Source organism: Coturnix japonica, chromosome 3, assembly GCF_001577835.2.
Source record: "Coturnix japonica isolate 7356 chromosome 3, Coturnix japonica 2.1, whole genome shotgun sequence".
Taxonomy (NCBI): domain Eukaryota; kingdom Metazoa; phylum Chordata; class Aves; order Galliformes; family Phasianidae; genus Coturnix; species Coturnix japonica.
In genome coordinates this window covers 75,852,591-75,876,868 of record NC_029518.1, presented here as the reverse complement: position 1 = coordinate 75,876,868, position 24,278 = coordinate 75,852,591, and the positions used below count along the sequence as shown (strand labels likewise).

Genomic DNA, 24,278 nt, shown 5'->3' with positions numbered 1-24,278 from the left:
ATGAGACTGTACTCTTCAGTACTAAAAAAACCTGCACGATGGAGCTGCATCTTCTCCACTTGCTTCACTAGGGAACAAGATAATACCTTGGTGTTATCTTTAGATAACTCTACTCCACTGTGACTCCCATAGAGTCAGATGAAGTGCCATATAAGAGAAAAGAACCTAGCACCTGGTAAAAGTTAAAGACCAAAACCAGCAACAAGCCTCATCTCATTGCCAGGACTCACTATCACCATTCACAGTTCTGGGATACCACCACAGAAAAGGGCATCAGTGTGTAAAGGCAATGCAGGAGCAAAAGAGGGGAAATGTTAAACCAGGGATCACAGGTATGATTGCTATGCTGTTATTTTTTAAATACAATATTTTTAAATATTCCAGGTATGATTGCTATGCTGTTATTTTAAATACAATATGTTTAAATATTTGCATCATACTTAGGTATGGCATATCATTGTACTCTTAAATTAGAGAAACTTGCTTGCCACCTAAAAATCAAGCCTTACTGACTCTATATTGTTAAGTTTATTAAAATTTCATTGCATCAAAATCATATGATTTCAACTTCAAAGAGCCAGAAGCCACTGATCTCATATGCTAAAGGAGTCAGCCGTCTCTTGCTTATCATGATAAAACAGTCTTGTCTGACAACTTAGCAAAACAGAGCAGCTTTCAAAAACAGTAGAAGTTGCACACTATGCTTTTAGCACTCATTACAGATACAAATAACATTTGTGGCATATCTGTATTTCATTAGCAGTACATAATTACTCATTAAAATATTCCATGCAACATTTCTTAAACATTAATAGTTTGCTTTATAAAATTAAGTGATATTTACCCTTATCCAGAAGAACCAAATACCCATATTTCGAATCCCTGCCATTGAAGTGAAGATAAAGTACATAACAATAGTTGTAATAAGAATATAATCAAGTGGGAAAACCTAAAAACAAAAAGCATACAAGAGCTTGAAATGACATGAAAATCTTCAGTTACAATACCTGTTCTTCTCACATTTAGATAGAAACTACTCAGCTTTATGTACACCATCTGAGGTAGTCAGTCATCAAAAAAGCTTTGTAGGTATCCCCAAATAAGAGCTAGTATAGCTTTCTGATAGCGTTTACAGTTTGTGAAAGTGTTTCTCTTAACTGAAAGCTTTACATATTTCCAGGCCACAAAATACCTGCTTTTTTTCAAATACTTTCAGAACAGAAAGCAAAAAAAAAAAAAAAAAGAACAGCAAAACTAATCTAAGAACTATATAAGCGTGTGATTATTTCTGAACATACTTCTGTACAGCATTTAACAGTTACAGATAACACTGTTGCTGAACATAGCTTTTCCTAGTGATAAGTTGGAGTGCTTAATAGGTTTTGAAACTATTGAGTAAGCAGTGCTTTATACCAAACCATTACTGTGAGATCATGGAAAGAATTCAGGGGAGACTAATGTACCAACAATTACAGCTTTCCCTTTTCTTAGTTTATTCATTTCTGTTTCACATGTTTGTAAAATTCATGTGGAAATGTCTTCCAAATCTACTCAAGTTGGAATGTGCATAAGAAAAAACACCATTTCAGAGTAATGCAGTATTATAACATGCTTAACTGAACAGAACATAGTGCATCTATTCAAAGTGTAATAAAAACATTGAAAAGTGAAGTACAGTTACTTCTTTTGAGGGGAATAGGTTATTAAACAAAGAGACTCAAATAGAAATATGGCAAGAAAAAGTTGTTACTCTGTGCATAATAACTCATGTAACAAGCAGCACCAAACTTCACCATCATCAGCACTGCAACTACACTTTTCAGATCAAATTTGCCTCCAGAGCTACCCTCCTCTTGCTTGAATGACTTTGATCAACCCAAGATATATGAATATCCACATCCATCAACTAAAACAAATAATCAGTAAGGAATCTGCCTTGCTTTTAAAGAAAATTGTCTAGATGTGTGTTCTGTAAATTATTTAAAAGTACTGTTTGTCTTTCAGCAGCTTCAATAATCAGAGGAACAATCTTATTTCTTCACATCACCAATTAATTTACTTACTGTTTGAAGAACAGGTAGCAGCATATTCAATGGATTGGTCAAATTGGTTCCTAAAATTATAAATCCAGAGTCAAAGCCAGCTGAATGTAGAGCTTTGTCTAAACTGCAGAAATTAAGAAAAATTGGTTAAGCACTACAGTTATCCAAGAGTGGTCTTTAAATTTAAAACAGCAGCTCAAAAAAAGCTGAAGTAAGCCTAGAGATTATGAGTTGTTTCATATTTTACGGACCCATTATTCTTTAAACTTGCTGCATTCATTCTATGTAAATCTATATTGATTTCTTTATTTCCTTGATGTTTTAGTTCTTCCTTAGTTCAGGCCAATATAGTTTATTTGCCTGATCTGAAAAATTAAAGAAACTTAACAAGAATTTTCAAATATTGGTAAATATTAAATATTATCATTAAAGTTTCTACTTTGAAGCTGTCTATATTTTATTTCAATTCCATGAAACAATTATAATGCACATGATTACACATTATATGTCATTTACTGCAAGAAGCACCTGTTAACCAGCCCAGCAAGTACCTACACACTTGGGTTCATTCAAACTCTCAGTATTTCCATAGTTTTAATTCTGCTTGAAGTTCATAATTTCTCTACCACATCAGAACTGTTTGCAGCAGCATGCAGTTAAACTGAGATGTGTCCTTGATTGCTTTAGTACACTTAGATTTCAACGTGCATTACAATGAAAAATGCAGCATGACCTATGGAAACATATCATAGGAAAGAAACTACTCCTGAAGCAAGCCACCCCTGAACTGACTTTGACATTAGAAGAAAAAGTCCATAGTTTAAGTAGTTAAGAAAAGCATTAAATGTACTTACTTTGACAAGAAGAGAGAGACAGTGAAGAGCAGTGCCACAATGATGAAGAACACTCCCCATACAATCTAAAAGAAAAGATACTTTTATTTCAGCAAAACTGAAAATGCTTACAGTAGATAAAATAACAGAATAGTCCAATAAAGGACTAGTAATTTTGGACCTCAGAGCTCAAGAAGATGAAAGAAGTTTACCTAAAGATTTGACAGAAGCACTAGAAATGCTTACTCAGGTAAACAGATTATGTCAAACATTCAAAAAAAATGATCACCCAAGATAAGAACCACTTCTGTCTATCACATACACTGAGCTCAGAGTCAAGTGTTGAAGTACATTCTGGGTTGTAAGATAAAGTTCCAACATCTCCTGCCATGGGCAGGGACACCTTCAAGTTGCCTGGAGTCCAACTGAACATGACTTTGAACATCTCAAGGGGGCATCAACAACTTATCTGAGCAACTCATCAAGCTCCAAGTAAAGAAAATATTCTTTACATCTAATCTAAGTCTATGCTCTTTCTGGCTAAATCTTATCACTACACTCTCTTAATAAGTCTAGAAATATGTCAAATAAGTGCCATTAAGAACACAAATATTATATTCAACAAACATAACATTCACCAGAATGCACTACCTTTACTTGTTATATAGAATGGAAAACCTTCACAATATAAAGACATTTGGGCATTAAGTGTATTTCCACTGCCACACTACCACATCCACTACTGTGATCCATTCTAACAAGGTACAACTATTTCTCAATTGAGAGCTCCCTTCCATAGAACTACTTGGAGGAATCCTGACAAAATCAATTTGATGAACTGATGTAAAATTCAAGTAAGCAAGCCTACATACTAGATTCGCATCTTGCTTCTGCCCGCAAGTCCTCAGTCATCACTATTGATTATTTCAAAGTAGTTTTCCAACCTCAAGTTACAGAATGCAGCTTTCACAGTATTTTGACTTATAGGCTTAAGTCACCTAGAAATTTACCTTTGAAGCAATCTTAAGACTTGAGAACAGACAAGAAAATAATAACATAACTACCATGGTAGTAGAAAACCTGAGTTTCAAGAAAATATAAATGCAATTCCAATATTGCCATACTTAGGCTTTTATCTAATGAAGATAAAATTGACATTAACACATCAAACTAACCAGATAACCCCTCCTATAAGAGAGTTCTAGAACCAAAGTTCCATATTCCTTTAGCTGACTAAGGGAAATCACTTAACCTATTCAACAGTTCGAAACAAAAGCCAACCACTGCACTTATTTTGCTAACAAGTCATAAGCACAGATAAGTACTGCTACAGACCACTGTAACTATCAGCTATTGCTACTGTTTTTGAAGTGTTAGATAGCTTTTTTGTTAAGCTTTAGCTTGGAAATCTGGATCACCAATATAAAACTGCCTGATGTACAAACTAAGAACTGAGGGTGTTTTTAAGATCATATCTCTCCACAGTACGCTCCCACTAGGAATTAGCTGTTCAAGAAACAGAGGCTCAAACAACACTAAGCTTGCTTTACTTCATGGCTTTTAATCAACTATAGGCAGCAGCCATATCCATACTTCTTCTGAAACAAGGCATCACACTGAAATGAATAAACAATTGAGAAAGCACTTCTTTTCATGCTTTAACCTCTCTCCAGTCCCATTAACATAAGCCTTTTCTATCACAAACTTAAAGACATACAATTTTGCCTTAGTTCATTTTATGCTTCTGCAGCGCTATTAAGACTACTAAATCACAGTTAACATCAACTTACATTCATGTAATTTCAAAGCATCTACTGACTGGGATCTTTCATGTAAGAAATCCTCATGTTATAATCTACATTCTCCCCATACTTTATAACTTGGCATACTGACTAAATCAAGGCTTCACTTCTATTAATCAGCACATAGCTGATAAATACTAACACTCAGACTTCTTAACAAGCTTGCAACTTACATGGTTTGTCTGAGTCTTTATGAGCTGAAGATCAATCTGATGAAGTTAAATTAAGAGCAGCTTGGTATAACCATACTGCTGTCTACTAGTTTATGCCAACTGGATTCTCTTAAAATATTTTAGATACAGGCATAAGGATTTACCAAGGGTTCTAATTCTGCTTTGTCACAGCACAAATGAGAATGAATCCAAGCCCCCAAGAACATGTTCTACTTTAAAGCAAAGGACAGTACTTGATTAAACAGAACCTCTTGTCCTTTTAATAGGTCTATTTATTAACTGGTACTAAAAAGCTCTGAATACTAGAACAAGCAAAAAACAACCTGGGTTACAGCCAAGCAGCAGACAGAGGAACTGAAGGTTATTAACCAAAGAAAAAAGGGAGGCATTAATTCATATTAAAAGAATTCAAAGGCTTCAACACAAGATTTCTACACCACAATATTTTCACAAGCAAGATCTCAGTGCTATCACAACTTAAGCTATATTATAATTTTCACTTTAATCAGACCTGCTCCATTGTCAGGTCACTTCTTAAAACAATCAGGTACAAAACACTGACCCCACCACTGCCTGCACTCAAAACACATTTGCTACTGAGCAGGTTGCACATCTGCTGCCTTGCACTTACATCTCTCACATCAACTGAAAGCATTTGCTTGAGTCTTCTAATCCAAGAGCATGCATCAAGGTACTGCCATAAAAGCAGCAAACCATATTTTTATGTGAGACTGCAGATATTACAGACAGGCACTAGTATATATCATGTACTGCTTCTTAAAATGAATTCTAGCCTCTTTGTATTATGAAACTTGACAACTGCAGGAATTAAGCAGTTATAAGCAGAGGAGACTAAAAACTTGTTTATTCAAAGCTTCACTTTTATGCCTGAACATACAAGATTAAAGACACATAGCTAAACGAAAACTACACCAAAAACACAGAAATAGGTAATACTCAATAACAGCAGTAGAAGCAAGCCACTTCTAGCTCTGAGTGGAAAAGTTGAGCTATATTCAAGTTTATTAAACCAGGTCAAATAATTTAGACACTATTAACAATTGGTGTATTTTTTCTACTTCTGCTGTATTCTGCCACATTTCTCAAATGAAAGGTTAATGTAGAAAGTTGAAGGAACTACACAAACTACTGTCAAAGTAAACATCAAAGCTGTTAAAGTGAAGAGTTACAAACATTGGTTTTAAATGAAAGGGTTTGGTGTGGTTTTTAAGTTAGCCACTGTGAGTTCCAAGCTGAAAGCTTTTGAACTTCCATTTCAGCTTCTTTCTTTCTTTTGGTACTCAGCATTAACAGCAGCAACTGCAGAGCTAAATGCTTCCAGCCATCTTCAGTTGTATAAAATACAGGCAAAAGTAATGCCAAAATTATACTCTACAGTTGGTAAGAAACACTTTGTGGCAATCCTGTCCCACAGAAGTATTTTTCTTCTAAAATAGGTATATATTAACTAAGATCAAAAGACAAAGATCAAAGACCTGCCACAGTGACATTCTTCTACACTGGCTGAGTATCAAGACAGAAGTTCTACATACCTAGTTCACTACTGAGCAAGCAATTACATCACAGGATGCTTAATCAAAATGCATATTTTCTTGACAACATCTCACTTCTGCTGGCTACAAGCAACTTCAATTAATATAAGCCACCTGACAGCTATTAAGAAGAATTCTTCCTATTTTCACATGCCTGAGAAAAAAATAACATCCAGATTTGCTATAGCAACATAGCACATTTCACATTCCCTTATACCTTGTTTTTAACGTTGCACCACTCTTTAACATTAACTGCCTATGTATAGCATAGATTACAATGCAAACTGTAAGAAGTATCAGTCCTTTGATTTTCGTTTGTCCAACACCGCTACAAGTAACAATTTCTGCACCCTCTGCATGGGTCTTCTGGTCATAGGATGTTTACCACCTCTGTAGTCCAGTCATTCTTTGCCAGAAGTATACCCATCCACAAGATACATTTTCAACAAGCATATAATACAATTCATACAATTACCCTTAGCAAGACTGTATATAGGCTTTAGCCTGCAGGGATCTGTTCAAAGTGTTATTCTATTATTCCACGCAAGATGCCCATCTTCCTTCTGTAAACACATCATAAAGGCAAACTGACTTTGAGAACTGTTGACACTTGCTATTCTGAATATGTACTATATGCACGCATTACACGTAGTACTTTATCCACATACATAGGCTACATAAAGCCTGTGACAGATAATACACTGGTATACTGGGTACAGGTGGCAAGGTTTCACTAGCCGGGGACTAGAGAAGTATATTCTGTAAGAATAGGCTTGAAATTGCCTTATGATGGATACTGCTTGATCCAACACATCCACAGCAGGACATCCTTATCCTGTTGTGGACACAATGGGGAAAAAAAAGTCAGTGCCAGGCAGCTATAAGAAACTACCATATGAAAAGGAACAAAGTTGGTGCACGATTCTCTAATCAGCAGCTATTCAGTTCCTTTATAGTGTGCGTGTTTAATTTGTTTTTTATTTTATTTTATTTTATTTTAGAGCTGCAGAACAGAAAGCAGAATTGAAAGAAAGAGACAAACAGAACTTTATGCTGCTGGAATTTTCTTAAGTGAGAAGGCTGGAAGAGTAAAGAGTAGCTATATTCCATCTTCAACACCACAATCTAGTCAAGGGAACCATTTTCCTTACACGATAACAAAAGGTGATTAAAATAAAGTATATGCAAGTCTGATCTGGAAGCAGTCCAAGTATTATGTTTTCTATTCTGTCAATAACTGTTATCACAGTAAAAGCTGAACAAGCTGTTCAACAACAACCAAACTAACTAGTTTAGCCAATCATTATACTTATTCTTCGATGATTAAGTGGCTTGGCTACTTACAGTTTTACATTCTGCAGTATTAAAAATATCACTAAGGGCTACACAAGACTATAGCAATTACACATGCCTATATTTCTTACGCTTGTTTTTAAAGGCTTCAAACAACATGGGAACAATGCCTGTAAAATTAGATAGCTAATTTTTTATTTAGATGTATATTACTGTAACGTTACATGAATATACATCTACTACACCTACTTGTAGTAACATTGTCATGGAGGTATTATGTTAATAATAAGCAGTTGAAATTTAGCATGGTAATTGATGAACTACACTTGAGGGCTGCTCCAAAAGTAACATTTCTTATTTTTATTTTGTTACACTGGCTCACAATGCTAGAGGCAGATGTTGGTGCTATGGCAGTAGAGGCTGAACATTCCCAACAATATTCCACTACATTCTGTTGCTATGCAACAGATGGCAGCATGGGGACAATCTCACAAAACAATGCCTGACATGGAAGTGCATATGAAGCAAATGTGTGCCTGAATTCTGCTGTGCAGAAAAACTGCAACCAGTGACATTCATTGACACCTACTAAACACTTAGGGAGATCAAACAGCAGATGTGAGCACAGTGAGGCAGTGTGTGGTATCAGTAGAAGCAACATTAAATTACCTCTGCTGGTACACTGGAACAGTTCTTATTTTAAATGCAACCGTAGCAAATACGATCTTGTTCATCACTGACAAAAAAGCATAGCTAATAGTGGCAACTATTTTGAAAAATAGTGTTTTGTAGTAGAGAAATTCTCTATTAAATAGTGCTATTGTGTTCTACTAGTTGTAGTTTCCACAGAAATGAAAGGCATTACTTTCAGAGAAATTAGAAGAAGGAAGCTGAAAGCTATTACATGCAACTTAAGACTCAAGAAGTGTAACAACTTTTTACCTTCAGAGGTCGGATGGCTTCACAGAACTTCAACCACCAACTTTTCTCAATGGTTTCCAGATGCCTCTCTCTCCTTCGAAGCGTCCTTAGTCTCTCTTCTAGTTGTTGAACAGCTCGTCTATCCCTTGATGACAGAGGTCGACCATCTCTGCACTAATTATCAGAAAATTAGTGCAAGAGATCAGGGAATACTGAATCGATGGAACAAATAGACTTGATGCCTTCCTTAGTGAATTACAACAATTTTCTTTTGACATAAAATTCACACAATGAAGTTAGGAACTAAATAGTGGCACAATCTTGACAATAACTCATAAATAATGGAAAATTAGTTTGTACTAATGACTACATAAAAATAGAAATAATTAGAACAGAGACACCCTGCTTTTTGATCCCAATTATCTTATGAAATCTAGCTAACAAAAGGTACCAGGGCAAACTTCTGTAATCCAATAGTCCATAACCAGCAATAGTCAACTCCAAGGGTTTATTATTCTCATTATTTCAGTTAAGAGGTGTCTTCGCCCCAGCCATACAAAACCTACAGCTTTCAAAGTTATACCACAGAAAGCTACTGTTTAGATTTCATTACATAACACCCATACAACATTTAAGGGATCTGCAGTATATAGAGGTAGCCAAGTGCTAATGTCAGAATCATTTTTAACACAGCTGGAAGTCCACTATTACAATTCATAAAGCAGCACATACAGACTATCAGAATTCAGGTGCTGGGGTGGAAAAGATTAGGTTACAACAAACCAAGACCCAGGATTGTGAAGATCACTAATCAAACCATTATCTGAAATGGGTTGTGAAAAGGGTGGAGGATCTCGTACTTACAGGAGAAATATCTCCTGTTCAGCTTATGCTCTCTACTTTTTAGAATTTCAGTGTTTTATACAATTCACAGCACTTAGTAAGCTGCAGGGCCACCAGTGGTCTACAAATGGTATTACACCGATTCAGAACAGATTTTCATTTGTATACACTTCACAAATAAGTGTTTTATAGCAGCATAGTACATTAGCTGAGAAGCAAGAATATTTGGAGCTGTTACTTATTCATAAAGATTATTAATATTTTGATGAATCTAACTTAAACTCATGGCAGCTCTAGAAGGCAATCAAGCATTGATAAGTACACTCTACACTGAGTAGGTATATACATACATATATATATATATATACACATACCCTCTACAAAGTATATCTTCCATACTATATATATAGTATATATTAGTATATATATCTAAGCAGGACTGGAGAAGTTTGAGTTTAGCTCCTGAGCGTCATTATTAGCAAGGTAGAAACAACTGCATCTGGTAGACTAAAAAAATAATGTTCATCTCTACTAGGAACTAACCATATTTCTTTCAAAGTAACTCAAAAATAGCAGGCTAATCACTTCCTGCTTGCTAGTTTTGTCTGGAACACAAACTTACTTAACATGACCATCAACTGATAAGCTAATCAAGAAAACATACTTAGGTAACTGAGAACAGTAACATTCTTACCTTTGACTTAATCCGTAATATCCGTTGCTCCACTTCTTCAATATCTTCAGTGTTCTCCAAACGTTCATAAGCTGCGCTGGTAGTTCCCTTAATCAAGTTTAGAGGCAATGCTGACATACCATAAGCCTAAGGTGAATAAGACAGACACTCATGTTTCCTGCTATATGTTTTCACTTGTTAAGCATACTGTATGCTGTAGCTGTAAGGTATCAGTGGTTGTTTGTGCTCTCCTTTCCATAATCATATTCTAAAACAATCAATTCTGTTAATTTTTGAGCAAAACATTATAAACATTATTCAGGTTCCAGATCCCTTAATGTTTTTAGACGTTCTATAACAAAACCTACTGAAGACTTATGAAGTTAACTCCTGGGGTTTTTTGGTCAAAAAAAAAAAGTCAACTATTTAATTCCACAGTCATTAAACAATAATTATCTGCCACCCAACTCAACGTTCAGTTTTGCTCTGCAAATAATAATACCCCATAGTTTCATGGGAAGTTCCACGAAATATTAAAAACATTTTCTTACACACTCTTAAGTTAAATTTCATTCCAATTAACCATAAACGGCAACTAGCAACTTCAGTTCCTATATTAAAGCTTCTTAAGTATAGAAGCCATATACACACACACATGAAAACAACTGCTATCACAGGCCAGGAACATCAGGGAGCAATTTCATGCTTTCCAAAGCATTTAAAATTGGACACAATTACACAACCACACAAATCTACCTAAGATTAATTTCAGATTCTGAAATGAACTTGACTTAGGCTAGACTCAGCTAGGCTTCCATTTCCTAAAACAGAGGCATTAATGCAAAGTGCCTGACTTTGTATGATTTTAGAAGTGCCAGATACAGTGAAGTAATCACCCCTCTATTGTCTACGGCATTGTTGATGCAGCCTAGGACACTGCTTGCTTTTCTTCTGCCACACCACCAGCTAACATTCAGCTGGCTATTCACAAGGACTTGCAGGTCCTTGTGAATAACTCCTCTGCCAGTCAGATCTCACCGTGAACTTATGCTGTTCTCATTAGCTCAGTCTTCTCCCTACAGTTCTGTGATATTGTGGCCTCTTGTTCAGGCACACCTTCTCCCTGTTTGATGTATTCAAACTCACTAAGTATAGTTAACCCAGACTATTTATGAAGACAGTGAATAGCATTGGATCCATATCAACCCTAGCAAACTCCACTCATGTCTGGCTGCTTGAAAACGTAGGTTAATACATGAGTGCACCACCTTAATTCCTAACCAGAATGGAGGCAAAGTAAAGCCCTTCTGTGGAATCCAAACCATTTCCAGTTGGAGTCAAATATATTCAGTATGCAGAAACAATTAGACATTGCTATGACAGTAGTTCTATACAATTTTACCAACTAAGAATAGAAACAACTCAATTCCATAAGAAAACTTCCACCTGTTCCTCAAAAAGGTGTTACAGATCAAGATAGCAGAATATAAATCAAGAGTTCTAGATTTCACCCTACATATCTAAAAATCCATCAGCAAATCAAAGAAATGCAATCTTTTTGTTTTGTTCCCAATGTGAATTATATACTTGGGCAGTAAGCTTACTCTTGTTATAGATATTAACAGACAGATGATTACCAAATTCCCTGATCATCAGAGGTAAGGTAAGACACACTGGTCCTTCAAGACAACAATATGTAGAATGAAGGACAGAAGGACAGGTCATCTTCTGTGGTATATCAAGTCTCCGCTACGTCTGCTAATTCTGTTTCAGGGATGCATTTCTCTTTAGGCTGCAGAGTAAGTACAAGTCTGCCCTAAACAAAGCTTTAACACTCACAAGCTGATGTGAGCTTACACTCAAATTTTGATAAAATATGGTTTGTTCTTGCCATACTTGTACCACTGAAACAAGTTTCTAGGACTTAGACAATCTGTGCCTAGAAATGTTAGATCAGATGAGAAGAGCTACCCTGAAGTGTACAGCAGTAAGGATGATCCAAATACAACCAGTAATTACAGAACATTTGCAGTATTTCCACATTAGTTTTTCAAAGTGAACTGAATCTGTTCTTAAACACTGTTCAGACTTGACATCTGAAAATACACGCTTGTAAGTTTAGGTCTTCCATGTCTCTGGGTGCTACCAAAACTGTCAAATATTGCCTGATTTCATTAAAATTTCATTTTAAAGCAGGGGGAACAAAAAGAAAAAAAAAGCTAAGTTTATGGCTAAAAATAATTTATTTCAAAGAAGATTCCCTCCTGTTGAGCCCCCACAAATGATTCATATAAGAGAAAACCTCTTTTGTTCCACTTAAGAGCTAAGTTTAAAACTCTAACAGCTTACTACCAAGAAAGTACAGTGAAGCACCAGTGTTTAAAGAGCTATTTCACCCTGATTTGAGTCTGCCCACAGCTAATACATACTGCACCTTTTAATAGATTAAGTTTAAAATACTAAGCTTCATAGATTTCCTGAAGTAGGTGATCTCCAGCTCTAACATAGAAGGACACAAAAGACAACTGCTTACCCATCCTCTAAACACAAATCTAAACAGTGAAGAATTTTAAAGGCAGTCTTGTCTGTTACTCATAGAAGCACAAGCAAGTTCAAGATCTGAATCTGCAATGAAATCTGTATTCACAGTAGGCCAGAAACTTGCAAGTCACAAGGAAACAATTAGTTCAATATTATTTATGTAATATCAGAAGGCACTGAAGAACAAAGAGAATTATATCCTAGTCATTCTCTCAGTGCACCGTGGAATGCAAATTCACTCTGTACTTCAGAAAGCACAAAGATACTACTACAGGGATTACACTGGCTTTACTTCTGTTTGTCTAGTCTTCAGTCATTCATTCCCTTCCTTCCTACCCTGTCAGCAAGAGACAATCCTCACATTGCACAATGAAAACTAGATATTTTTCACATTCAAAAATATTTTCAGCAGTCTGTGGAGATGGGACAAGGGGAAACACTCAAAAATGCAGAGAAAGCTCTGCACCAATATGTAAAGAACTTCTTCACAGTAAGAATGACAGAGCACTGGAACAGGCTGCCCAGGGAGGTTGTGGGTTCTTCTTCTCTGGAAATATTCAAGACCTTCCTGGATGCCTATCTGTGCAGCCTGCTGTACTGGGTCTGGACTGGATCTCTGGAGGTCCCTTCCAGCCCCTACAATTCTGTCATTCTGTGAAATTAGCAGTTGCTGTTACTCCTTCTGCCTTTTGCAGATTCAGCACCTTCGAACACCTTACAGCTGCCAAAAAAACACAGCCTGTGGCTACATAAGGCATGGCTATTTTACTAGTTAACTGGTAAGTTAATAGCGACTCATTACCACAAAACAGAAAGTGCAGTTGAGCCAAGTCATAAAAATCCCATTTTACAAAAGCTGCAACAAGCAAGTACTTCAAGGATAAATACTTGATATTAAAGATACCCAGAGAAATTTGCCATTGGAAATTATAACTGGCAATCTAACATTTTAAAATTGCACAAGCTACCAAAATACTACTTCTAAATTGTGTTATGAAGGTGGAAACACCTAGTAAGCAACCAGACCAGGCACAGGCACACAAATTGGTCATAAGCATAGGAAAAAAAACACTGAAATGAACACAGCAGTTATCTTCAGAAAAGTCAAAGGACTTAAAGCTAGTTGTGAATAATCTACTGCAAAAGGCAGCTATCGAGCTGATTGTTGCACATCTACTGTGTTCAACTGTCAAAATAAGGATTCTGATCTTAATATACAAACAGCACTATGACCGACAGTACCCTAGCAGCTTTACGTACATGAAAAACCACAAATTTAATTCTTAATATTAAGTTACTAGAAAGTACTTGTACCTCCTGCTGTGCTGTACATGTTTTATCTTACAGGTTCATATCACTGGGATGTTTTAAAAGGTATGTGTGTATACACACACACTACATCTTGTGCAAAACACAGAAATTAGTCTGACAAACATTTCTTGCAGAACACTGCCCTCTAGTGAATTTTCATGAAAAAGCCAAATTAAAATACCCCAATCGACTAGCGTATGAATGTTCAATGGGCTTGAGAAAGGTAGGTAAGTGCTCACCGCAATTTTAAATGGATAAAAAGAACTGAAAGTTACCATCTTTGTATAACTGCTTGTTTCAAGACATCAGCTGACAGCTTGACAACAGAAGATAAAGCATGCAATTCTATGGCCTTAACACAAATAAATGCCCACTAGATATACAGTGCTTTAAAGATAGAAGAATTAAATATAAGATAAATTCCTCCAGTACGAAAATACTACAATAAAACTCCACTTCAAAAATATTTTGGCATAAAAGCATTCTATATTATGGCATTAGCATTTTATTTGTATTACATTAAGTAATTTAAGTACCAGAGAAGCTGTGCTGTGGTTATTTTTTGTTTATAGCAACTGCTAAGTACAGGCAAGTGAGCTATAATGCTACTTCATATTAATATAACACAGCCACCTAAGCATTGCTTTTGTTGGAGCAGGTAAGCTAGTACAAATAAGTAAATTTAGACATGATAAACTGTTGTGTCACAACAGTGTTTTCAAGCTTGTATATAAGACACTAATATAGCACCTTCTCTTTCAACTGTTCCTTTCTTTTCTGCACACATAGATTGCTCTTTTCTTCCCCAGAGTAATCTATGATTCTACAAGAAACAGTAAGGTATTCTCTGTCTCTGTATCTAGCTATTTACCCTTATCATTCTAAAGATAAAAATCTGAGCTAGAGACGCTATATTTCCAAACCACACTGAGCTAACAGTGACAGTGGTTCACACACAGAATCATTAAGGTTGGAAAAGAACTAAGATCACCATGTCCAACTGTCAACTCATCCCTCCACCATGCCCACTAAGCCACATTCCTCAGTGCTACAGCTCCATGTTTCTTGAACACCTCCACGGATGGTGACGCCACCACCTCCCTTCGTAGCCTGTTCCAGTGCCTGACCACACCCTTTCTGAGATGAAATCTTCCCCAAAATCCAACCTGAACTTCTTGTGGTGCAACTTGAGGCCACTACCTCTCAACCAAGTCTATTGCAGGACAGAGAGATGGCACAGGCAAGTCACAGAGCCAACAACATTTAAGCGATATTAGATGTTTTTAAACATCAGCCTGCAATCCACCAATGGGTGTCTCCAGTTGCCTGGTATCCTCAACGTACTATGAGCAATGGGAATCTAAATTGTACACTCTATCCTTCTGTGCCTACATATTTGACAGTCACATAAGAACAGATCATAACTCAAAAGAATTCCAAGACTTTGATGAGGAAGCTCAAGGCAGAGAGAAAGCTGTTTAGCTCTTCCCTAAGTTATGAAGTGCAAAGGAGAAAGTCTGGTAACTTAAACACACCTAAAGAGACTGTATCTCCTCTACTCTGTGCTGGTAAGGCCTTGCCTGCAGTACTGCATCCAGATGTGGAGTCCCCAGTCCAGGAGAAACATGGACCTGTTGGAGAGCATCCACAGGAGGGCCAGAAAAACGTTCCAAGGGAGGGGACAACTCTGCTGTGAAGACAGGCTGAGAGAGCTGGGGCTGTTCAGAGAAGAGAAGGCTCTGGGGATACCTGATAGTGGCATTTCAGTATCTAAAGGGGAACTACAGGAAAAGAGGACAGACTCTTTAGCAGGGTCTGCAGTGATAGAAAAGGGAAATGGCTTCAGACTTAAAGAAGGTAGATTTAAGCTGGATATAAGGAAAGAGTCTCTTACAGTGAGGGGTGGTGAGGCATTGGAACAGGTTGCCTAGAGATGAATTTGATGCCCCATCCCAAGAGACTTCCACAGTGAGGCAGGATGAGGCCCTGGGCAACCTGATTTTGCTGTGCATGTTCCTGTTCATTGCAGGGAAGCTGGACTAGATCTTAAAAAGGTCCCTTCCAACTCTACAGATTCTACAATTCTATGATCTCACAGACAAGTTTGTTTTTGTGCATGGTGTTTTGTGCGTGTTTTGTTGTGTTTTGTTGTTGTTGTTTTTGGTTTGGTTTTGTTTTGTTTTTTTAAATATTCATTCTATGGATTTTGGAAAAAATCATTCAGTGTTTACCAGTAAGCTTCAGTTCTCTCATGGGAAGTTTTAGTATCCAATATATTCAGTTTCTATAGCACATCAGTTTCTCCAAAAACACTGTTAAAGATTTCCAGGCACAGAGCAGACTGCCCTTACCGAATGCAAGTGTCCATTTCTGCAACACTCATCGTGACAGTATCTTTCTGCTTTAATATAGTCACTTTCACTTTTCATATTAACAAAAATACTTTTCTACCACAGATTCAAAAGATAAACCCTACAGAAGAATAAGTGACTCTAAAACAAGCAGGGTTCATGTGATACATAACCCAAGGAGCTTAAACATGTATGTGCAAAGACAACAGCCTCTGCACCATAGCACACAAAGTGAGTTTGTTCTTACTAGATATATCACAACTGTCAAAGAAGTTAACTCAGTCAGCTGAAATACTGAACATAGCTGCTCTGCCCAGTTGTCATATTTTGCATCGCTTCATCAGGCAAAATATTACCAGCCAGAAAAAAATAAAATGAATTCTTAAGTGTAATCTCTCAAAACCTGAATGTAAGAAAACTACCATTGATTTAGCAGTTGAACTTCTATAGTTCTCTGAGAGCGCAGTAACAATCAGGTTGTTAAAAAAAAAAAAAAAAGAACAAATTGGTTTGCTATTCTACTTATGCATGATTGCTTCTCTGTGAACCAAATCAAATAAGTACATTTCTTTTACATTTAAGAAGTGACATTGGAGTGATTAAGTAGCAATGACCATAAATGCCACTAATTCACAGGTTTCTCAGTAACTGTTTGAAGTCTACATAACAGAAAATCAGTAGTAAACGACTCCTTTTAAGGTTAGACAGATTACAAAAGGCTTTAAGCTTTCTCCCCTTTAATGAAAGTAAGTCAATTGAAAGAAAAGTAGATCTTACTCTGTACAAAATTTATTTGTGAAATGGTCATTAAATTTGTCAGCAGACAAAAATAAGCTTTGTAATGTCTCCTCTTTCAGGATGGAGAAACGCTCACTTTACAATTCCATGAGAAATCAAATAATACTTATTAAATGTTTTGGAAAAATTACAAAGCCAATTATAACCATCCTTCAAGGACATGCTAAATGAGATGCACAAGATCACTCAAAATTTAATCTGCCTATCATTGTGTGAGTAATATGTTATTCCTCTTTGAATTCAAATAGCAATCTAGAGCTGACAACAACTATTGTATTAATACCTAAGGCAAAGTAAGATCATTTCAGTACAAAACGCATTAATGAAAATAGATTCAAACTACATCATCTGTGAAACTATTTCTAACAAAGCACTGTAGTCCTAATTTATCATTTTCTTGTTTTTTTTCACACTATAGTCACTGAAAGCTATCAGTATAAATAAAAGTCACAGATTTGTAGAGCCTCCCTAAGGATCATTATATCTTTCAAAACTCTGCCATATCAAGTGCTGTGCTTCAGTATTACCCACCATATAACACCAGAAAAGTTGACTGCAATAAGGTTTTAATTGGTAATAAGTTGTTGTTGTTTTTTTTAAATAAAGACGACACAAAGTTGAGCCAATTTAAAAACAATTTAAACAATATACTTAAAAATGAGATTTAAGCTTATGCTTTTGTAAGTAATATGGACATACCTATGAGTAAGTTGTAACCTACTTATCTACACACTTCTGATAAAACCACTATCATCCTCACTCAGAAAATTAAAATTCAGAATATACATCCCCCCCTAGTTACTCTGTGTTCTCAGAATGATCAATTAATGCTAGAAAATAAGATTTTTCAGGATATTCAGCAAGTAAATACAATAACAAGTGTGAATTTCAGTACTATATTCAAGACAACCAGGCTAATAACAGGAATCAACCCAAAGTTAGTCACCTAACCTAACGTTGCTTCCACAACTTAAAATACTTTTCCCCACCACAATTATTTGCCAAAGCTTCCTGTACAATTAAGTTTCTTAAGTTATAAGGTGAAGAAAAATAAAGTGATTTATAATCTTAGATTATGTATTAAATGCTACCCCCTGCTTCATATCACTGTCCCCTCCACTTGCACGAGTATTTCTGAAGTTCTCCTCTTATCAAACCACTTAGAAGTTGTTACTATTCTCTGGCATATAATAGCTTTGCACAAAGTCATGCAAAGCTCACAACTCCTAGAACACAAAACTACCTGCTTCTCCACAACTGCTCCAGCATCTGCACACTAGTGCTCCAGCATCTGCATAGTACAGAAGCACTTCCCAACATTAAAAGAAAATGTCCTGTGTTTCAGCTGGTGTTCACTACTTCTTGTCCTAGCACTACAGAAAAGAGAACTACAGAAAAAAAAACTGGCTCTGCCATTTTTACACCTTCCCTTCAGGTATTTATAGACATGGATGAGACTTCCCTCTGAACTTTCCCTTCTCCAGACTGAAGAGTCTTAACTCTCTCAGCCTGTCCTCATAGCAGAGATGCCCCAGACATTTCATCATCTTAGTGGTCCTTCTTCAATTCTCCCCAGCATGCCTCTCTCTGAGGCAGGCAGTACTGGACCCCACACCTGAGGTACAAACCTAACCAGTGCTGATCCTGGAAGAATCCCTCAACCCCAGTCTTCTGGGGATGCCTGGGCTAATGCAGCTAAGAATAACATTACTCTCTCACATTCAAGTTGGTGTCCACCAGGATTTCCACAACCTTTTCTGCCAGGCTGATTTTCAGCTGGGTGGCCTCCAGTAGGTTCTGGTATCTGGGGTTATTCCTCCCAAGGTGTAGGACTTGGCAATTCCCTCTGCTAAATTACCTAGGGATCTTTATCAGCTCATTTTATGATATTCCATTTAGAAGCAGGGATGAAGTCCACAATTCAGAGTGAATGTTCTGTCTTTCTCATACTGCGGGGAAAAAAAAACACCTGTTCTATGCATGCATTCATCAGTAAGTTTAGTGGATTGATTTTGATCTTCAAAGATACAGAAAATGAAAGCCACAAATCCATATTATCCATCTTCTCACCGCAGTCAGCGACACAAGTCTGCAACCATCAGCAATCCTACTTCAGTACGATGCTTCAATTTATGTCCCCTATAGCCCCAAAGAACATCATACTAGATGCAGCAAGTCCGTTCCTTACTGCATGAATAGCTCACCACAGATTTCGAAGTAACACATTAAATCAATAGTTACTTGGGAGGCCCAGAACACCAGATCAATGCTGACAGTAGTACTAAAATAGATTTCAAGTGGATTAGTCATCACAGTAAGTTTGTTAGTTACATAATTTAAACTGCAGTCATTTACAATCTAGAGGAAACACTGCTTCCTCGGGAAGAATGTTTCCAGAGAGAAAGCTTATGAAAATAAATAGGCAGAAATAAGCTTTGGATATCAATATCTACACAAACTCAATGGTTCCTGGTGCCAATACCAAATAACTTTTTATTAATAACTCTTAACTTTTCAGAACTGAATATTACCACAGCACTGAAGTGCTACTCTAAAACAGCTTTAACCCAAACCTAGGGTACAGCAGTACCATTAATGTTTGATTAGCTGTAGAACAAATTGTATACTAAACATCTTAAGTAGCATCCACTTAATTTTTCTGTTTCACAGTACTCCAAGAAATAACATTTCAATATTAAATCAAAAGTCAACTGCAGTAAGTGCAAGCACAGCATTACTGTTCATTTTAAGTGTTTTGCTTTAAAATAGTAGGTCTCTAACATAAAAACACACTTAGTTTAAGAATTAATCTGCAATACAGATTAGGTATGAAAACATTTACTAGCCTATCACTTAACACACTTCAGCCTTTACTAGATATTTATGTAGAATAAAGCTTTTCTCTACAATAATAGGAATGAGTATACAGAAGACTGGATATGTCAGCATCTCAACTTGATTTTCTTTATAACCACATACCTTTCGAACAGCACAAAATACAGAACTAGCAGTAGAAAATCCTGAGGATTTTCAGAAGTCAGAGAACAAAACCTTGCACCTGTACTTGCAGATCAGCTCTTAATGAGGATGAACAAAACATCTAAGATCACTTCTGCTTAGAAATAATATGGTGGTAATGGAGTTCCTTAATGTTCTCACTTATTCCTCCATCCTTTTCTCATCAACTGCTAAACATCTGTGCCAAGTTAACACAAAAATCTCCGTTATTCTGCTCCCTTTACAGAAGGGGATATTCTTTCCAGACTTTAGAATCTACCACCAGTTACTGAAGAGTAGTTTGACTAATCATGAAGGCCTGCCATCTCCAGGAACTGTAATAAATAGCCAGCATAAAAATACATATATTCAACTAGTTATTTGCTTGTGATTTCAGACATCTAGCAAGTATTAGAGATGCTGCATCATAGACTTGCCTGAACACTGATATGTTGTTTTTTTTAAATCTAGAGGTTATTTGTTTAACGTAATAAACAGAAAATCATAACCTAAAATGCATACTGTAGAAAACACCAACCAAGGAAGTCAGCAAGAACAACAGTTACTCTTTTCAGAATTATGCTTCTTTTCCTTTCAGTCATGGGGTCTGGAGTAATCCAAAGTAGTAGAGGGTAAGAGGATATTCTCTTATTAGTCTCTCTCTCTGAGGCTGAGGAAATTTTAACAGCACACAATTTTTTCACCAAATTGAATTCACATTAAGTTCTACCACTGGGAAAAGCACAGCCTATAAATATAAATCCAATTCCAGCACATCACACTCACGTGTCACTGAGTCCATAGCTCCAGTTGTCCAAATAAAGGCTTTAGTACAGTACTGTCACACTGTTATCATAACTACCTACGAGCAAAGCGCTATGAAGAAACACCAGAGCACAAAAAAACATTACCTACTCCAACTTCGACAACACAAACTTTATTAAGTGCTTTCACTGAAAGTGATGCATTTACATTTCAGTTTGTTCAAGATTATGTCATAATCCTTACTGTAGAAAAAGTGATGGCTTTAGGATTCTAATACAGCAGTTACAAGGAAAGTAAACCATTCTGTGCTCCAAACATTTGCGCACATGCTCAAAGTTAATAAGGTAAACTAATCACAGATAAATTCAATAATCAGGTTATTAAAAACAATTATTTTTAGTTATGTTTGATATTTAACTTCATGCATTACTCAGTATTTCTACAAGTCCTAAATACAGTAAAACTAGGCAAAAGCCTTCAAGACAAGTTTTTGTCTTCATTTGAAAACCTAACAGACAGCATAGCACTCTGGAATTATTGAACACTAAGCAGAATTCACATTTCCAGGTTAAGTTAGCCTTGAGGAAAGAAGCACATGTAATACAGCTAAACAGAGCCTGAAAACTAGACTTGGAAATAAACCCATGTCAGTGACATAGCAAGAAAGAAATTAAGTAGGAATACTAGCAGTAAATTCAAAAGCTTTCAAATGTTACTTACCAAAACATTATATACTCTTCAGTCAATAATGAACATCTTGAAAACTAAATAGTCTTGCATTTTAGATGCTTACTGATGCCATCAACTTTGAATAAACCCATACTTGGGTATACAAAAGAAGCAGAACACTGAGGATATTCTCCCAAGTAACAAGTTCATTCTTAAGTTTAGTTTCCTGAAGGTCAAAAACTCTGCATGTTGAATTACATTAGCTCAGAGCACAAGAGATTGAGCTTTCCTTTCATAATTAAGGGAAATAAATTAAAAATCTGGCATGTTATTACAGGCTAACCTAGGATCCAGAGAATTTTTTGACTAGAACATTATCCAGATATTAGCAAGTTAGCCTGAACCATCCAGTGGTCTATGCCAGTCACAAAAAGGCTTAATTAAGTTTATAATTCAGTTCAAGTAAGCACTTAATAAATAAAGCCAAGAGCAACTCAGCTCACCTTAGATACTACCGTTAGTTAGTCAACCAAATTGCTCTCCAAACTACTGCACAGAACCCAGTCTTAACTGAGCTGTCTGCATTCTGACATTTACTTACACATCTATACTGAATGGACTCCCATGTTCCTGCTGTAACTTATGTCGCTGAATGTCATGAATTTAAAGAAAGCAAACCATAGCTAATGGTTTTTGGTTTGTTTGTTTTTTGTTTTTTTTTTTTTTGTTGTTTGTTTTTCTTTTGCTAAATTTGACTTAATTAGGAGTCAAAAAATATTTAGTAAGCCTCATCCAGTTAGTCATAAATAGCACTCCTTTATCCTTATTCTGCAATAGTTTCATTCACTCACTGAAAACAAGCTGCCAGAGAACGTCTTGTTGACTAGCAGTACTTCAAGATAATTGAATAATTTTGTTCTGAGCTATTGTTACTGAGCCACTCAAAATTCACTAGGAAAACTATGTGGTTCTATTACATTATTAGTCAAGATGCAATGAAAGAACTATTTTAGCAAATACATACTTAAAAGATAAACATCTATCAAGAAAGCACAGAATTCATACCAGCTCTGAAGTTTCATCTGCAGTTAATATTAGGATTTGAAAATCCACACTCATTAACTTTTATCTTGAAGACAATTTAAGACTATAACACTAAAATCTTGTTGATATTTAGCAACTTATAAAAAGCAAGTTTCCAATTTCTCATTACACATCAAGTTACTCTGCAAGACTTCTGACTGTAAAACTCCATAGGGGTAAAAACATCAACGTAGAATAGTAGTAGTGAAGTTAGATTCAGAATTGCACAGACTGACAAGACCAAGTCTAACATATCCTATAGTGCAAATAATGAAAAGGAACATTTAATTTCCCAGTGCTGAGTGGAAAAGGAGATAAAGAACAAAAACTGCAGAAACTGGCAAGTCTGTACTACAAGCCCTATGGAAGAATCATCTCCCCCAAAGGCATACATTGAAACCAAGTCTGAACTGTGTTCAGTTGCTGAAACCAGTTCTTAAGCTGCAATAAAAAGTCATCTTTAACTCCAAGAAATTAGAAGTATTATTTCAAACTCATAAAAACATTTAGAAGATACTGCTCAAGCTACTAGGCACAATAACAGATTTCCAAAGGAATGTGGCACATGACAGCAGCAAGTATTGATATAAAGACTTGATGTATTTCCATGATAACTTACTGTGTATGTGATAGCTGCCAACATTCCAATCACAGTCAAGGAACTAATGGAAAACGAAAGAGCAGTCAAGCCATCTGCAAAAAAAAAAAAACAAAAAACAGAACACCTGCTGTAACTTCCTACAATAGAAGTAGGAAAACTTTCCTGAGTTGATTTCTCCACATTTTAGTTCATGACAAGAAAAGTAAAACAAGAAAACTGCAACTTCCGAACAATAACTCAGAGATGAATTTCACCTAGCATGGCTCCAAGAAGCAGGACGGCAACCCCTCCTTCACTAGAGGCTTGAGGATAAGGCATTCAGTCAAATGGTTGAATAGCCACTGATGAACTTGCTCCCACCATCTGAACACCTCCATCCAAGACTTACTTCTAGCTTCCGTATTTTGACAGCTTTCCACAGTGTAAGCATGCACTCTGGATGGTTCATCTCAGATCTGTTACCCCCTTTCTCATAATAAAGCATTATTCAAAGAATCAGTCAAGTACAGTTTCCTCAAGTAACGAAGCAAGTCAGACTGCTGGCCTCAGCTTGACTCAGACTACATACATCCAGACACAAACTGGAAAAGACTCACAGAACCAAGGAGCTGCTGCTGCCTTGCTATCACTCAAAAAATTAGAAGGAATAGAAAAAGAAATACCACACCAAACTCATCCCTACCGACAAACTCTTTGAATGCTGACAATGTGTATACTCATGCTTGATAAGAAAGTTTTTTCCATCATGGAAAGAAAGAGCTTCCATTCTTTGGTTTTTCAAAAAACTAGCTAACAAAGCCCTGAACAGCCCAATGAGAAATTAAAAGTTCCTGCTTCCAGCAGAAGACTGGACTAGATTTGTTCTGAGATCTCAGGTCCCTTCAGTCTCAACTGTTGCTTGATCTGAGGACATTTATCACAGGAAAACACTAGTAGAAGCAGAAACCAAATCCAGGCCTGCACATCTCAATCCAGTTTCTTTGTTTGCATAGCAGAAATAAACACAAACTATACTTTCAGAGCAAAAAC

General features: G+C 36.4%; 1 protein-coding gene across 4 annotated transcripts in view; it reads right to left on the bottom strand.

Annotated features, from left to right (window-relative positions):
* Positions 1-24,278, bottom strand: part of LMBRD1 (LMBR1 domain containing 1) — a 63,201-nt gene that overhangs the window by 15,545 nt on the left and 23,378 nt on the right. For all 4 annotated transcript variants that reach the window (XM_032443608.1, XM_015859143.2, XM_032443610.1 and 1 more), the window contains exons 7-12: positions 23,268-23,341; positions 10,155-10,280; positions 8,639-8,791; positions 2,897-2,961; positions 2,064-2,166; positions 845-949 (exon numbers count right to left, since the gene is read on the bottom strand). In XM_032443608.1, coding sequence (XP_032299499.1) covers positions 845-949; positions 2,064-2,166; positions 2,897-2,961; positions 8,639-8,791; positions 10,155-10,280; positions 23,268-23,341 — 626 coding nt within the window. The remainder of the gene's footprint in view (positions 1-844; positions 950-2,063; positions 2,167-2,896; positions 2,962-8,638; positions 8,792-10,154; positions 10,281-23,267; positions 23,342-24,278) is intronic.